The following is an 18216-nucleotide window of genomic DNA, read 5'->3' as shown; positions in this document are numbered from 1 at the left end:
ATTTTAACTCTTGGGGTTGTAAGAAATAAACAGTTCACACTTCTGATATTTAGGGACCCTGGAGCAGTGACGTCACACCAAAGCAGCTGCAAATCTGGACTTTTATATATATATATATATATGAAATATATAAATATATATATATGAAACTGAATCACTTTGCTGTACACCTGAAGGTCCTGAGGCATTGTAAATCAACTACATTTCAATTAAAAATCAAATTTAAAAAATAGAATAAGTAAAAAGAGGGACTCAAAAAAGGAAGGAAAACTCTTTTACTGCAATGACTACTCACTCCATTAGCTGGCCTCTCTTCTCTAAAATGTGCCCAGATAGAAAGGGACCATATGTCACAGGGCCACTTATGCATCTGCTAAATTGTTTGCAACAGACAAAGCTGTGATCTGGGGAAACTTGAAAACGAAGATGACTTTTAAATGGTTGAAAGAATGTGGAACAAAGGAGTCAGGACTTGGTCAGAAGGACTCTGCTTTTTTCTCTGTTCACAGAACTGGAGTCAATTTTATGTTTAAATGTTTCCCACAACAGTCAAATCGTTCTCAAATGTTTCACTGAAGCAGGGCTGCCTGGCAACCCAGATGTGTTGTGGGGCAGGGAGGGGAGCTGGGGAGGGGGCCCCAGGCAGGAAACATTATTTCTTCACTTCTTCCCAAGCAGAAAGAAAATTGTTCCTTTTCTCTCTTCCAGCAGAATACATTTAAAATGACAAGCTGGAGAAAATGAAAACAAACCTTTCCTTGGGAGACCCTCAACAGGGAAATGCATTTTTGACACAAGTGTGGGAAAATGAGTTTCCAGAATTTTCTGAATTAGCTCCAAATTGGCAGTCAAGGCAAACACCATTGTGTTGGACGGTCTCCTCCTCTTCAGGATGAGTCTGGGGACTGTCTAGTCATTCTCGAGGGTTCTACTTGACCCTGCAGATGGAAGCTCCATTGGAAATGGAGGCCTGACAATTATCCAGGGCAAGCCAGGCATCTGGAAATTGCCTTTGAGGGCTTTTGGTATTCTCAGACATAAAAAGGATCAGGAGAAAGAAAAACACACTCCCCTAAAATTCAATTACAACAGCACATACACAGACTGTGCTCAGAAATGAGGGGCATGGATTTGAACCTGTAGGTCTGACTCCCCTAGTAGAGAAGGGTTTATCTTCCATGTGGGGAAGGCACACATTCCTATTCATAGCATCACCATCCCCCCACGGGGAACTCTCTAATTGGAGCTGCCAAGGGGCACCAAGCAATTCAGAGGAACCAAGGGTGGCATAACAGAACGTCCGAAATACATCATCACCCATCATCACCCTGGAGCGGGTTGAAGAATGAATGCCCCCTCTTCCAGTTCATGTCCATTCAGATCCTCAGAATGTGACCTTATTTGTAATGAGGGTCTTCGCAGATATGACTAGTTAAGGATCTCAAAAGGAGGCCATTCTAGATTGGAATGGGTACTAAATCCAATGAATGGTTTCTTTCATTTAAAAAAAAATTTTTATTTTATATTAGGGTATAGTTGATCTACCATGCTGTGTTAGTTTCAGGAGTTCAGCAAGTGATTCAGTTATATACATAGATGTATCTATTCTTTTTCAGATTCCTTTCCCATGTAGGTTAGCACAGAGTATTAAGCAGAGTTCCCTGTGTTATATAGCAGGTTGTTGTTGCACATATAACAGCAGGTTGTTGTTGTAAATGTGTGTATATGTTCATCCCAAATCCCTAATTTATCCCTCCCTCCCTTCCCCCTTGGGTAACCATAAGTTTGTTCTGTAAGTCTCTGAGTCTATTTCTGTTTTGTAAACAAGTTCATTTGTGTTGATTTTTTTTTTAGATTCCATATGTAAATGATAAGTGATACCTGCATGTCCGATTTCTTGATAAGAGAAAGGAGAGGGCAATGTGAGAACAGATGCAGAGGAGAAACAGAGGGTGATGCGATGGGAAGACAGAGGCAGAGACTGGAGGGATGTGGCCACAAGTCAAGGAACCCCAAGGCTGACAGCCACCACCAGCGGCTGAAAGAGGTCAAGAAGCCTCGTCTCTGGGGCTGTCCGAGGGAGCACGGCCCTGTCAGTGCCTTGATTTCAGACTTCTTGCTTCTAGAACTGTCAGAGAAAAAATTTCTGTTGTTTTAAGACATCCAGTTTGGCGCAATTTGTTACAGCAGCCCCGGGACACGAATCCATTCTGCTTTGAGCCCTGACTTATGGATCAGGAGACGCAACCTGGCATCCTGCAGACACAGAGGGTCCCCAGGCCTGCATGGTGATGGCTGAAAAGTCATTCTGTTTGAAAGATTGTATTTAAAGTCTGCGTTTCCAGCTTCTCTTCAAGACTGGGAAACATGGCAACCATTATTGGAGGTGAGAAAAGGCTGCTCCCTTTAAAAATGCACAGGAGAGAGAGAAAAAAAAAAGAAAGATGGCTTGCCTGATGGCTCAGTGATAAAGCATCTGCCTCCCAATGCAGGAGACAAGGGTTTGATCCTCAATCTGGGATGATCCAACATGCTTCGGAGCAACTAAGACCATAAGCCCACAACTATTGAGCCTGTACGCTAGAGCCCAGGAGCCGCAACTACTGATCCCATGGGCCACAGCTACTGAAGCCCGAACACTTTAGAGCCAGTACTCTGCAAAAAGAGAAGCCACCGCAATGAGAAGCCCGAGCACCACAGCTAGACAGGAGCCCTGCTTGATGCAACTAGAGAAAGCCCATGCATAGCAGTGAAGACCCAGCACAGCCATAAATACATAAATAAATAAAATAAAAAAAGGAAATGCACATGAATCAATTCCCCCACTGCTTGCTGCTTCCCCACCACCCCTATCATTTCCACAGTAGAGGGTGCACACGTCAGGCTGACTACTGCATGGAGGTGGCGGACTGTGTGGACAAAATAAAATGCTTTCTATTACATATTGTGTTGATCTGGGGAGGTCTCGGGGGTAACTAATTGACATTATGGGGGCTGCTAATGCCCTCTTAGCTCTCCATTCCCCTATATAGCTGCCCTAATCTATATTCCCTGGCTAGCTGATAATAGACCTCTGATGTAAGCCAGTCCGTCTCTGTTTTGGTCATTTCTATTCATCAGAAACACTGAGAAGGCTTCTAATCATAATATGGTACAAAGGAGAACAAAGGCTTTAGTACTGGTGGGAAAGATTCAACCTGGCAAGATCCTAAGAATACTGCTAAGTGTGGGAAAGACAGTGAATGTTTGATCACTTGATGGAAAAAAAAAACCTCAACTGAACTGGAGGTTTTTTATTTTTTTAAATTCGTTCCATGTTTAATGTGTGGTTATAAGCTTAGAGGCAATAAAGAAAGGTCAAAACCAACAATCTTTTCTGCCACATACATCATCTCATGGGAAATATATACTGGGGGTGACCAAAAATTTTGTTATGGTTTTTCCATAGATCTTACAGAAAAATCCAAATGAACTTTTTAGTCAGCCCAATATATATATAAACCTATATATATATATATATATATATATATATAAACGTATATATATAGGCTTACATTTTAAGTATACAATTCAGTGGTGGTTAGTACAGTTATGCAGCCATCTCCACAATCTAATTCTAGAATATTTTCACCCCTCCAAAAAGAAACCTCACATCCTAGAGCAGTCATCCACCACTCATCATCTGTTTCACTGGATTCTGGCAACCACCAGCCTGCTCTCTGTCTCTATGGCCCTGCGTATTCTAGATAGTTCCTATACAAAGACCTGTGCCATATGTGGTCCTTTGGGTCTGGCTTCTTCCACTCAGCCTCTTATTTTCAAAGTTCATCCACAATGGTACTCTTTGTCAGTACTTCGTTTCTTTCTATGGCCGTATTCTATTACATTGCAGGAATATATTAGAATTCACTCACTCATTCGTCTTTTGATGGATGTTTGGTTTGTTTCCATGTTGTGAATAATGCTGCTGTAAGCATGTATTTGGGGCATATTTTGTGCCTGAGGAAGTTTAAGGAGCCTCAGTTGTGAAGCTCCCTCATGGGCTTCAATCTATTAGGAGAGAGATCCCCCCTGAATCCCACCATCCACGCACCAGGGGTATCCTGAGACTCTGCCCTCTGTTCTGGGCGGCTGAGAAACAAGGTTTCTCTCTACAAGATGAACCAAGGGCTTTCCTGGTGGCTCAGTGGTACAGAATCTGCCTGTCAGTGCAGGACACACAGGTTTGATCCCTGATCCAGGAGGTTTCCACATGCTGCGAAGCAACTAAGCCCGTATGCCGCAACTATCAAGACCGTGCTCCGGAGCCCAGGACCCGCAACTACTGGAGCCCACACACCCTAGAGGCCACACTCAGCGTCAAGAGAGGCCACCACACCGAAGAGCCCGTGCACAACAACTAGAGTAGCCCTCACTACTGGAGAAAAGCCCACGCAGCAATGACGCTCCAACACAACCAGATATATATAAATAAAACTTTTGTTTAATTTCAAAAAAGATGAACCTCACAAAGCCCTTCTAGAGTTGATGAGAGCCAGTTTCTGCAGTCTAACTGCATTCCCTTGTCATATACTGAGATTCTAGAAGTGAACTCATCTACAAATCTTATCCTGCTGAAAAAAATACTACTCCCTTAACATTCTTGCATACAGCAAGCTTCTTCCTATAGGACATCTCCTTAAAAGTTTTTTCTCTGCCTTCATGCTTCATCCTTTTTGTTTCTTCATTGGAACAATGCTAGGAGCCTGCAGCAGCTCTTAAATACACATGATGTTGTGTTAATTTGGTTGGGAAGACATCTGTAATTAACAAGAATGACTGTCCGTATCCCTACCAGTCACACTAGGATGGAAACAATGAATCGATAGGTCTCATGTTCAACATCCAATGAAGGCCCCTTCAGTTCAGTTCAGCTCAGTCGTGTCCGACTCTTTGCGACCCCATGAACTGCACCACGCCAAGCCTCCCTGCCCATCACCAACTCCCGGAGTTCACTCAAACCCATGTCCATTGAGTTGGTGATGCCATCCAGCCATCTCATCCTCTGTCGTCCCCTTCTCCTCCGGCCCCCAATGCCTCCCAACATCAGGGTCTTTTCCAATGAGTCAGCTCTTCGCATGAGGTGGCCATAGTATTGGAGTTTCAGCTTTAGCATCAGTCCTTCCAATGAACACCCAGGACTGATCTCCTTTAGGATGGACTGGTTGGATCTCCTTGCAGTCCAAGGGACTCTCAAGAGTCTTCTTCAACACCACAGTTCAAAAGCATCAATTCTTCAGTGCTCAGCCTTCTTCACAGTCCAACTCTCACATCCATACATGACCACTGGAAAAACCATAGCCTTGATTAGACAGACCTTTGTTGGCAAAGTAATGTCTCTGCTTTTGAATATGCTGTCTAGGTTGGTCATAACTTTCCTTCCAAGGACTAAGCGTCTTTTAATTTCATGGCTGCAGTCACCATCTGCAGTGATTTTGGAGCCCCAAAAAATAAAGTCTGACATTGTTTCCACTGTTTCCCCATCTATTTCCCGTAGCCTTACTGCTCCCTTATTTTGAGACCTGCCTCTGCAAAGTGAGGGTTATTAAAGACTGGATGCTTGGTATAGACTTGCCTCTCTTCCTTTTTTATTCTTCTGGGAGGGCTACCTCTTTACTTCATCATGTTTTACTTAAACAGGAAAAAAAATCACCTTCTAGGATTTAGACCCTGAAGTGTCCATGATCAGAGCTGGCAGACAAATCTTACACAGAAAGGGGAAAAGCAGTCATGTAAACAGCTGTATACTTCTTAGTTCTTCTTGAGAAAAGGAGATAGAGAGATACCGTTTTGTTTTTTTTTTTTTTTTGCTTTTGAGGGTAGTGACTTGAGCCGAAGAGGCGGGTATCTTTGAGAGGAAGCTTGGTGGACAGATCACCAGCTGATAGAACTTGGGATAACTACCTGAGATCTACAGAAATCCAGAAACACAAGGAATCCAAGACGGGTAATGCCAAGTATCTTGTTTTCTCTCTTTCCTGGTCACCTCTGAAATACTGAGGTTGTTTGAATGAACTTTTTGGCTGACACCAATAGTTTGGAAGTTTTGATTTATAATTGATTGTATTAAGAGTTAAGATACTTAACTCTTGGTGGGGAAGGAATAGAATGAAGGAACGTGTCAGAAGAGAAATCAAGGAGACAGTCTTGACAGCTTTTGACCAAAGGAACGCCTAGGAATGAGATGTGTGTGCATGTGAAGTCGCTTTAGTCGTATCTGACTCTGCGACCCCATGGACTGTAGCTTGCCAGGCTCTGTGGGAATGAGATAAACTGTTTACTTTCCCACCCAAATCTGTACACAGACCATCCATACCCTCTGAACATCAAAGATGTAGATGAATAGCTGTCAATCAGGGTGATTCTGTCCTCAGGGGATACTTGGCAATGTCTGGAGACAGTGTGGTTGTCACAACTGGAGAGAAGGTACCATGCTCGTGGTGGAAGCTAGGGATGCTGTTAAGCATCCTACGGCAGCCATGTCACAGAATGATCTAGCCACAAAGGCCTATCTTGCAGAGGCTAGGAAATCCTGGCATAGACTAAACCAGTCCGTATGCTACTCATCTTCTTTTCATTACGAGACACGAGATATGCTCAGTGTAAACTCATGGCAGCAGCATAATGTAATCTTGTAATGAGGAAAGACTCTTTATGACTCTCTTAGCATCCCTAATTCCAATTACAGAGTTGCAGGGTTCTGAATTAGTTACACTTGGAGGAGAACATCTCCCCTGCATTTCTGTGAATTACGGATTTCAATTAAGCAAGCTTATTTTAAATGGGAGAGGACTGCCTTAGCTTCTTTAGGGATCCATTTCAGCTGCTTCCTGAAAAGACCAGAGATGCCATGGCCTCCCCAAGTCTTCCCTTCAAAGACCTGTGAGGTCAAGAGCGATCTACTTGCTCTAACACTGGCAACCTGAGATAATGTGAACACTGGTTCAAACACAGGGAGTAATTTCACAACCTCAGTCCTAAGACTGAGCTTTGAGTGAGGAGTGTGGTCCTCAGCATCCAGGCTGTCATTAGCATTCAGGCACATAGAGACAGCAATGGGAATTTTCAGGGATGATGACCCCAACTGTCAATATGTTTTGAAAACACTCAGAATAGAAAATAATGCTTATGTTTGCTGTAAGGAATCTTGATATTATTTCAAGAAACTTCAGTTAGTAAGTCACGAAGGAAAACATCCATGAAAAGGATAGTTCGTGATACAAATTTGACATTAGGTATTTGCTTTTGCATTAACTCAATAAATGTTTACTGGTTCTTTACTCTGTAGTAAGCCATACAGTTGCCTTCCCCGATGGCTCAGCGAGTAAAGAATCTGCCTGCAATGCAGGAGACACAGGAGACACAGGTTCGATTCCTGGGTTGGGCAGATCCCCTGGAGGAAGGCATGGCAACCCACTCCAGTATTCTTGTCTGGAGAATCCCAGGGACAGAGGAGCCTGGCGGGCTACAGTCTAAAGGGTCTCAAAGAGTCAGACACGACTGAGCGACTAACCACGCACGTGTGCAAGTCATACAGTAACAAGGGTTCGTTACCATATTTTTAAATGAACAAACAGGCCCAGAGATATTAAAGGACATTTTCAGGTTCACACAGCTGAACAGCAGCAGAGAGGACTGGCATGTACTATTATAGCTTTTGTGACTTCCAGCCTCCTGTATTTTTTTCTTAACCCCATGTATTTTACAAATATCTATGCTGTCAAATTCTTTTCTGTGAAATCTAATTGTAACTTGGACTAAACAGTGTCTCTTAAGCTACGGCGGTAAAAACTTCCTGCGGTGTTAATCCTGGGGAACAAACAGGTATCAGTGTCGTTCTGTTATCACAGTGACCTGTCACGTATTCTCCAGGAATGTCCAAAGTGACCAGAGCTGCTAGGTAACTTACTGAGATGCGCAGATTCCCGCCTTCATCCCTCCTCTCCCAGTAACTGGTTCAGCCCCATGTTTGAGAACAGAGCCACCCTCAACCGAGAACTCATTTGAGTTTGTTGCATTCATGATTGTATCTCCTCGTGAAAAGTTTGTGTCCAGTGCCAAAACATTTAAGCTAGCCAAGTCCTAGATCAGAATCATTGCTAGTTTTCATTTCTGCTCTTCTAACTCAGTGGTCTACTGCATGCAGATCTCCCTTCCCCGACTCCTTTACTGTCAATGGCAGTGGTCATCTTTGGGCTTCCTGGGTGGCACAGTGGTAAACAACCCACCCGCCAATGCTGGAGATGCAAGAGACATGGGTTCTATCCCTAGGTCGGGAAGATCCCTTGGAGAAGGAAGTAGCAAACCATTCCAGTATTCTTGCCTGGAGAATCCCACGGACAGAGGAGCCTGGAGGGCTACAGTCCATGAAGCTGCAAAGAGTCAGACATGACTGAGTGACTGACCATGTACAAGCCATATGCAAGAGACAAGGGGCCTAAACCCATGGAACTGACCTGCTTACAAGTATTTGTAAAACACACATGTAGGTATTCTTCCTTTACGTTGGTCATTATTTTATTTTTTATTTTTCAAAAAAGCTTTCTAAAATAATGTTATATCCACAGGAAACAAAGTTTCAACCTCCACACCTTGACTTTTGAGTCTCAGGAACCTGACTGATCATAAAGCAGGGGTTGCTTTTGAATTAGATGCATGAAGTAGCTAACGAAATGCAGGCTGCTTCCTCAAGCTTGTGGAAGAGAGTATTGTTTGTGAAAACCATCTTGTAAAGGAGGCTTAGGTCAAGTTTCCATGTCTGTTACTGATCCTATTAAAAATTCCCAAGAAGTCCAGGCTAAGTCCAAGCATCACAGCCTTGTCAGCAAAGCTATCTTCCAAGGAGATGATGGAGAACATTTTTGGATTTCATGGTCAAGAGGGGTCTTTTAAATCCCCGTCCCTTTGTAAGTTTCCCATGAATTTCTCAGCTGGGTTCCAGTGATGGGCCAGATGGATTTCTCCTGTGATTGAACCAGTGGACTACTGTTGACGGCAGCTGGATAAATAAATGTGCATTTTCATGTGCTGCTACTTTGGAGAGAAAGAAAGTGGTGTTCCCTAAATTTCAGTGAACCTCACACAAACTTAATTACTTTTCCACATACATCTTTTTGTGTTTCTGAATACTTCTTTCCTTAGAAGAATTGATTAAATTAAAATTAAAATATGGGCTTCCCCAATGGCTCAAAGTAAAATTCTTTACCCAAAGGTAAAGAATCCACTGGCAATGCAAGAGATGCAGGAGACAGTTTTGAACCCTGGGTCAGAAAGATCCCCTAGAGAAGGAAATGGCAACCCACTCCAGTATTCTTGCCCAGAGAATCCCACGGACAGAGGAGCCTGGAGGGCTACAGTCCATGTAGCTTTAAAGAGTCGGACACAACTGAGCAACCGAGCATGGATAAGCCATATGTCCAGAGACAAGGGGCCTAAACCCACTGAACTGACCTGCTTGGAGAGTCCATGGAGTTGCAAAGAATCAGACATGACTGAAGCAACTGAGCACATACAAATTAAAATACAATGAAATATGTTATCTGGAAAGGGAATGCTAGCTTTCCTTACAGCCTTCCCATTCTAATCATGGCAGCTGCATTTTTCACTTCCAATGTCTTGGAGTCATCCTTGACTGTTTTTCTCCCACCTCTCTCTTCCCAGGACTCAAATCCATGGTTGGAAAGACCAGGAAGGCAGAAATGGGGTTGCTACCCTTCCTGGCATCAACCAATATTCCACCCAGAACCCTGTCATTCTCATCTTTTGTGCCCCCAAAGCTCTTGTCATTATAAAACCTTTTTTTTTTTTCTTTAAAAAAATCCTAGTAAAATAAGAATCAATACAGTTTTCAGAACAGACCTGGTGGCTGTTCTGCATGATGCAAAGCATGATGTCCTTTTACTGCCAAAATAGAATTCAGTGCTTATTGAAGTTCTGATAGATGTTTAAAAACAACCCTGTTAGTAATAGCCAACACTTGTAGAAGCACTTTTACATGTCAGGTACTGTTAGAAGCACCTCACAAATAAGTATGAGCCACTGAATCCTCCCATCCCTATGGCAGTAGGTACCAACATCACATCTGAATGAGGAAACTAAGGGACATGGAGATGAGATGGCAGGCCAGGGAAGTGGACCAGAATTGAGACCAGTTGGTTGCAGGACCTGATTTCTCCAACATCACCCTCATCTTTGTGAAGGAAAACAAAGACAACTCTTCCTCTCCAGTGAACCAGGTCTGACTGCACCACCTGCCATGGAAAGCTCTGCATCTTAGTTGTGGGGACCCGGTTATTCACACATATTCACCCCTAGAGCTTGCTTTTTGAAAGAGGGAAGTTAGGGATAAGTACAAATGGGAAGGGGGCTTCCCTGATAGCTCAGTTGGTAAAGAATCCACCTGAAATGCAGGAGACCCGGGTTCTTATGACTCTGGAATTTTTAAAACTTGTTAGCAGTACTATTAATTCCCTGTCTTCTGTAGCTCCTTTCCAATGCCTGGGCTGGATATATTTATTTTATAATAGAATGGCATGAAACCAAGGTGCTAAGAGACTCAGTGGAAATAAAACTCAGACCTTCCAGATCAGTATCTTTCTCTTCCCAAGGCAGGAAGAAGTGAACCTGGATCCTTTTATCGAAATACCTCCTCTCCTGCAGTTATAAGATTGGCACTTTCATTAAGACATCTAGTTTATTTTTCCTTACCCCAGAGATAGCAGGCACCAGGTTGACCACCCCTCAGTACAGATGAGATTGAGAAGTCCCCAGAGGGTACATTTTGTACTTTGTAGAAGATGCAGGATTACATAACATCATGGAAAGTGATTCTGCAAAACACTTGTTCATATCCCAAACCACTGGCAAAGAAGGATCTGGTAAAACTAGTCCACTTAAAAATTGAAAGAAAAAAATTGTAAGGATGATCATTAGACACTTCAGAAGAAAATTATTCAAATCCAAAGGACTAAGAAATGCCTCGAGAAACTTATCAAAACCTTTGAATGCCTTTGGTAAAAACAAACAAACCCTTTAAAAAGGACCATTCTTATCTTCAGACAACCAAATTTAAACCAAAGTGAAATATGCCAGAAGATGTCATCAGTCTATTTTGTGAATATTTTCCCAAGCAACTCAAGCCACATGTGATTAATTTTTTATTCTAAAAAGAACCAAAGCATTGCTGCAATTATAACCTAAGTCATTCTTAATGATGATCATTAAAAAAGTCTGATTTTGGTCATTTTTATCTTTTAAACAAATCTCAAGTAAATATTTTTTCATTATTCTGAAATTCTGGGCCACGTTTTAAGAGGATTTGCGTTAAGTGGCTTTCCCCCTAGTATTAATTATCCTCATATAACAGGTTGCCCTGATCTAAACCCCAGAATCATTATCCAGAGTGACAGAGCAGGCCCATTACATTTTCCGTATGATCTGCTGAACCAGCAGAGGTCATGGGAGGTGGGTTATTCTGTGGTTGCTTTAATTTGGCTTTCTTTTTTTCTTTTATTATGAGATGAAATACCTCTAATAAAGAATCTTCTGTTGAGGGATGTCCCTTGTTGCCTAGTGGTTAGGATTATGGGCTTTCATTGAAGTGGCCTGGGTTCAATCCCTATTCAAGGAACTGAGATCCTATAAATCATGAAGAGTGGCCAAAAAACAAATAAGTTAAATAGTGTTTGTCACAAACTGGGGTTTCCTCAGTTCCTAACTGGCAAGATTTAACCCTACCAAATAAAAAAGGATATTATTCTTGGCTTTTTTTTTTCACGCTTACACTCAAAGTGAGATGGCAGATGGTGAGATATGTCTATATCTTTCCTTGAGCCCACTGAACATATACTTTGTCATGTAACCAAGTATCTGCATGTCTATAAAAAATTTTAAAGCTTAAAAAAATGTCACATTGTGGTGACCTAAATGGGAAGGGAATCCAAAAAAGAGGGGATATATGTACACATATGGGCTTCCTAGGTGCTGCCAGTGGTGAAGAACCCACCTACCAATGCAGGAGACAAAAGAGATGTAGGTTTGATCCCTGGGTCAGGAAGATCCCCTGGAGGAGAACATGGCAATCCAGTCTAGTATTCTTGCTGGAGAATCCTATGGACAGAGGAGCCTGGTGGTCTATAGGGTCCATAGGGTCGCACAGAGTCAGACACAACTGAAGTGACTTAACATGCACACATGTATACCTATAGCTGATTCACTGTGCTGTACAGCAGAAACCTAACACAACACTGTAAAGCAACTATACTCCAATAGAAATTAATTTTAAAAAGTTATAAATATAAAGTGAAAGTCACTCAGTCGTGTCCAGCGCTTTGCAACCCCATGGACTATAGAGTCCATGGAATTCTCCAGGCCAGAATACTGGAGTGGGTAGCTGTTCCCTTCTCCAGGGGATCTTCCCAACCCAGAGATTGAACCCAAGTGTCCTGCATTGCAGGCGGATTCTTTACGTCTTGGCCAATCAAACCAAAACCTAAGCTGTAAATGTCTCGAGGTTATAGAATTGAAACCTAAGGAGGTGTGTGTGTGTGTGTGCGCGCTTAGTTGCTCAGTGTGTCCAATTCTTTGTGACCCCATGGACTGTAGCCCAGCAGCCTCTTCTGTCCAGGGGGATTCTCCAGGCAAGAATAGTGGAATGGGTTACCATGCCCTCCTCCAGGGGATCTTCCCAACCCAGGGATCAAACCCAGGTCTCCCACATTGCAGGAGAATTCTTTATCAACTGAGCTACAAGGGGAGCCCAAGAATACTGGAGTGGGTAGCCTATCCCTTGTCCAACGGATCTTCCCAGCCCAGGAATGGAACCAGGGTCTCCTGCATTGCAGGTGCATTCTTTACCAACTGAGCTATCAGGGAAGCCCATAAATATAAAGTAACCATATTTTGATCACCCTTTTGGCCATGGAACATTTTAATACTTCATAAATCTGTTTATGCCACCCCCCCAAAAAAAATTATATCCCTCTTCAAGTGCAGTGGTAATTCAAGGTCAAAAGAGAGTGATTAATTTAGTCTTGTTTCTTTGGGGTGCAATTTTGGCCCATTTTCTCCCACCTCCTAATATATACAGTGCAGCTGCTGAAAGCATGTGGTCAGGTGCAGAAACTGGCTTCCAGTGTGAAGCAAGAGGGTCCCTAAAGGTGGTGAAAATGGAATCTTCTGGTATATACACCCTAACTTCCCATCCAGTGTCGTCCCAGGCGCGCCTAAGCCTTTCTCAAGTGCAGACCTACCTCAAGATGAAGAAGTCCACGGTGGAATTGCTGGCCACGGTGACATAGGCAGTGACCACATCTCCCTGCTTGACGGGCCTGGAGGGCAGCCAGATGGCCACGTTGCCGTCTAGACGCAGCTCGCTGAGCTGGGCGCTGTCCTGAGCGCGGTAGAGGCCCACGGCGCCGATCCTCTGCAGGTGGGATGTGCTCTCCTGCAGTCCATCCTTGCCGGGGCGGATGGCATTGCCCTTGCGGACGTCGCCCCCGGAACAGTCTCCACGCTCGTCCCCGGGCTGCACGGCGTAGTAGAGCTCCACGGGGCTGCCCTCGGGGGGCTCCGGCGCCTTCTTCCTCCCAGACACCACGGTGGGGGTGCCGAACCAGCTGGCTGGGAGCTCCAGCTGTGCCACGCACAGCCCCAGGGCCCCCCGAAGCCGGCAGCTGCCCCGCACCTCCCGGGTCTCCCGGAAGGCGAACACACGCAGGCAGGGCAGGCTCTGCGCCGGGCCGGGGTCGTCCCAGTCCCGGCCCACCAGGTGGAACAGCACCTGCACGCGGGGCCGGCTCAGGTAGATCTTGTCCCGCAGGATGTGCGCCTTCAGCTTCCAGTTGAAACTCCCTTTGTCGGTGGGACCTAAAAAGTTGGGAGTCGACATCAATTCCAGAGGCACGACCTTTTGCACCGAGAAAGGCCCATAGCTGGCATTTAAGATTGGCGGCTGTCTGGCTTTGTAGGGGAAGAAGGACTCGACCCGGGACTGCAGGCTGGAGTTGCGTGTCAAGTCCTGGTTGGTTTCCTTCAGGAAGAAGGAAGTCTCGGCTCTGAGCACCTGATAGGTCACAGGCAGGTAAGGGGGCAGGGAGGAAAATCGCTGGATGTTGTCTGTGAGCCCACGGCCCTCGATCACTGCAGAGGGGAAAGAAAAAAAAGAAAAAGACAAAGATGGGGTGATTTCTGGGCTCCTTAGAGGTCATTTGGCAACCCGGGGAAATTGACAAGTGATTTAGAAATGAGGGGTTAACACCGCAGTGCATGTGTGTTCAGTCGCTTCAGGCATGCTGGATTCTTTTCAACCATGTGGACTGTAGCCCACCAGGCAAGAATACTGGAGTGGCTTGCTATGTCTTCCTCCAGGGGATCTTCCTGAGCCAGGGATCCAACCCACCTCTCTTGCATTGTCTCCTGCAGTGTACGTGAATTCTTTACTGCTGAGCCACAGGGGAAGCCCAAACATTTTTCAGTCCACTTGTCTAGAATCTTCAGGTTGCTTTGGGGATCAGCCAGTAAATGATCACACGCTCCAAAATTGTGAATTGGCTGAATTGTCTTTCAACCAATTCAATCGGTTGAAATCTATGAAAGGGAGATTTGGGGGACCTCCCTGATGGTCCAGTGATTAAGACTCCATGCTTCCACTGAAGGGGGCACAAGTTTGATCCCGGCACAAGTTTGATCCCTGGTCAGAGGACCAAGATCCCACATGCTGCATGGCGAAGCCAAATAAAATAAAATACATACAATAAAATAAAATTCACAGTTCCACTCTTTTAAAAAAGGAGATTTTTGTACATTGTTGAACAATGTAAAATTGTATAATTTTTGTATAATTGTTGAACGATGGCAAATACATGGAGTCTGATCTGACAGAAAGCTAGCAAGTTACTTATGAGTGTAAAGTGGGAAATATTTGTGAATAACTTGCATGAGTTTCAAATATATTTAATGACACTGGTAGCTAAAGAGAAAAATAGACCAATGGAATAGAGTAGTTCATAAATAAGCTCCTGTACATCTAAAATTTAGTATGTGATAAAGGTAGAATCAGAAATCGTGAGGCAAAGACAGACTTTTTAATAAATGGTACTTGGACAATTGGCCAGCCATTTGGCAGAAAGATAACATTAGGTCCGTACCTCACACCAAACACGAGAATACGCTTCAAATGGATGAGTGATCTAGATGTAAGAAAATGACATTGTTTTTTGTACAGAATGAAAAAGTGGGTGATTTCCTCTAAAACCTGGGTCTAGGGAGAGATTTCTGATTATGATTCAAACTTTGAATGAAATCTAGCCATCCCTGTATAAAAATGAATGATAACCATCCCTATATAACAATTGAGAAAACCTTTCACAAAGCCACATATATTATAAACAAAGTCAAAAGAAAAAAACAGCAAACTGGGAGACATTGCAAACTATTCACTTAAGGTGCTCAACTCAGCTGGCAGGTAGGTTCCATTTTGCCCACAGTATTTTAAAAGATGGTTATGAATGGGAATCATTTTTTAAAACTGGAGAGTAAAAACTACTGAGAACCTAATGTAGAGCACAGGGAACTGTATTTAGTGCTCCGTGGTTATGTAAACGGGAAGAGAATCTAAAAAAGAGGATTGTTGTTGTTCAGTTGCACAGTCGTGTCCGACTCTTTGTGACCCCATGGACTGCAGCACACCAGGCCTCCCTGTCTCTTACCATCTTCCAAAGTTTGCCCAAGTTAATGTCCATTGCATTGGTAATTCCATCCAGTCATCTCATTCTCTGACACCCTCTTCTCCTTCTGCCCTCATTCTTTCCCAGCATCAAGGACTTTTCCGATGAGTCGGTTGTTTGCATCAGATCACCAAAATACTGGAGTTTCAGCTTCTGCATCAATCCTTCCAAGAAGTATTCCCTTAAGATAGAGTGGTTTGATCTCCTTGCTGTCCAGGGGACTTTCAGGAGTCTTCTCCAGCACCACAGTTTGAAGGCATCAATTTTTTGGCATTCTGCCTTCTTTTATAGTCCAGCTCTCACAACTGTACATGACCACTGGGAAGACCACAGCCTTGACTATATGGACCTCTGTTGGCAGAATAATGTCTCTGCTTTTCAATATACTGTCTAGGTTTGTCATAGGGAGGATATATATATATATACACACACACACACATATGGCTGTTTGGCTTTGTTGTACAGCAGAAATTGACATAGTAGTGTAAAGCAACTATAAAATTTAAAATTTATGATTTTATCCAATAAAAAAGATATGGTACATATATAAAATGGAATACTACTTAACTGCAAAAAATGAAATAATGTCATCTGCAGCAACATAGATGCAACTAGAGATGATCATAGTAAGTGAAGCAAGTCAGAAAGAGAATGACAAATACCATATGATATCACTCATACGTGAAATCTAAATTGAATCTATCTATGAAACAGAAGGGTATCCCTGATAGCTCAGCTGGAAACGAATCTGCTGCCAAGCATGAGACCCCAGCTCAACTCCTGGGTCAGGAAGATCCCCTGGAGAAGGGATAGGCTACTCACTTCAGTATTCATGGGCTTCCCTGGTGGCTCAGATGGTAAAGAATCTGCCTGCAATGCAGGAGACCTGGGTTCAATCCCTGGGTTGGGAAGATCCCCCAGAGGAAGGCATGGCAAGCTACCCCAGTATTCTTGCCTGGAGAATCCCCATGGACAGAGGAGCCTGGCAGTGTACAGTCCACGGGGTTGCAAAGAGTCGGACGTGACTGAGTGACGAAGCACACACATGAAACAGAAATAGAGTCACAGACATAGAGAACAGACTTGTGTTTGCCAAGGTGGGGAGAGGGACAGGATGGAGTGGGAGTGTGGGGTTGGTAGATGCAAAATAGTACATTTAGAATGGATAAACAAGGTCCTACTGTATAGCCCAGGGAACTATATTTGATATCCTGTGATAAACCATAATGGAAAAGACTATGAAAAAAAGAATGTATTAAAAATATGTGTATAAAAAACTGAGGAGTATCTGGGTTTTTAGCTTCGCACACAAGGGAGGAAGTGGCAGGATGCAGGCTGTCTGCCCATCTGGCAACAGTAAGAGAAGATACACAGCAGACTGCCTTGCTCAATGACATTTCCTGCTGGACCCTTAGGTGCATTTGAGTTTGAAAAAGCAGACTTAGAATCTTCAGCTGGGTAAGTCAATGTACACTGGAGGCTGAAGATTCAACCCTGGGCCAGGAAAGAGCAACACATCATCTCTGTCTTCCTATCTTTCTTTGTTCATTGCCTCCATCATTAGCAGTATAACCAGCCACCTCCTTGTTGATTGAAGACTGTCCTCTAAAACTTCCCCCTGGGTTTATACTTACACTGTTGGGGCTCCACTGAGGACTCACTATTGACCTGGGGCATAAGAGGTTACAGTTCCCCAAATGCTAACTTTGAAAAGACCAAGAAAGCCTCTTGCCTGACTCTTATCTTTCAAAACCAGACCAGAAAATCCACATAAGCCCCCATTCATATATTGAAAGAGAAGACAGGTGTTCCTCTCTCTCCATTGATGCTCCAACCTCCCCTTCTGCCCCTGCTTCAAACTGTAGCCAGCACAGCCCATCCAGCCTATGGGGCTACCCCATCCTCTCTCCTCTGGAAGTTCCCCTAATCCTTTTCCCGGCAAGGACATTGGCTAGCAGATCAAAGCTGCCTTTGGTACTGCAGCCAAAAGGACTTGAGTTGTCAAGATGGCTTTTCAAAGAAATAGCTTCCTTCCCTGTTCTTTGCCCAGAGGCGTTGATCTCAGGTCACAGCAACATGGGTACTTTGTCCCTCTCTCTTTAGGGATGTTTTGCTGCTCCCACTTTAACCCACTCATTTTGGGACCACGTTAAAACACTCTCAAAAGACCCTGTACAACATTCCAGAAACGGTTCTGACTCTATGTCTTTAAAGAAAATCATTGACTCGAAGCAACTTGTAGAATTGTGTCAAAACCAACAGACTAATTGCTACATCTGATGCTTTTATTCTGATATATTCATCCCTCTCCAAAAAAGCTTTTAAACCATGAAGTGTAGAGATTTAGAGACTCATTTGTTTGGAAAAGATGGTGGGCCAAGGACTCTCTGAAGAAATGGAGCAAGGATTCTAAGGTCCATCTGTGTAGGATGTATTCCACAACAGGGAAGCT

General features: G+C 43.7%; 1 protein-coding gene across 1 annotated transcript in view; it reads right to left on the bottom strand.

Moving 5' to 3' along the window:
• The window catches only part of TMEM132C (transmembrane protein 132C), a 446846-nt gene that overhangs the window by 273477 nt on the left and 155153 nt on the right, over positions 1-18216 (bottom strand). Inside the window, exon 2 of the mRNA XM_025267822.3 lies at positions 13290-14178. Coding sequence (XP_025123607.3) covers positions 13290-14178 — 889 coding nt within the window. The remainder of the gene's footprint in view (positions 1-13289; positions 14179-18216) is intronic.

Source organism: Bubalus bubalis, chromosome 17, assembly GCF_019923935.1.
Source record: "Bubalus bubalis isolate 160015118507 breed Murrah chromosome 17, NDDB_SH_1, whole genome shotgun sequence".
NCBI classification, from domain to species: domain Eukaryota; kingdom Metazoa; phylum Chordata; class Mammalia; order Artiodactyla; family Bovidae; genus Bubalus; species Bubalus bubalis.
Note: the sequence above shows the minus strand (reverse complement) of the source record. Positions and strands in the feature narration are given on the sequence as shown.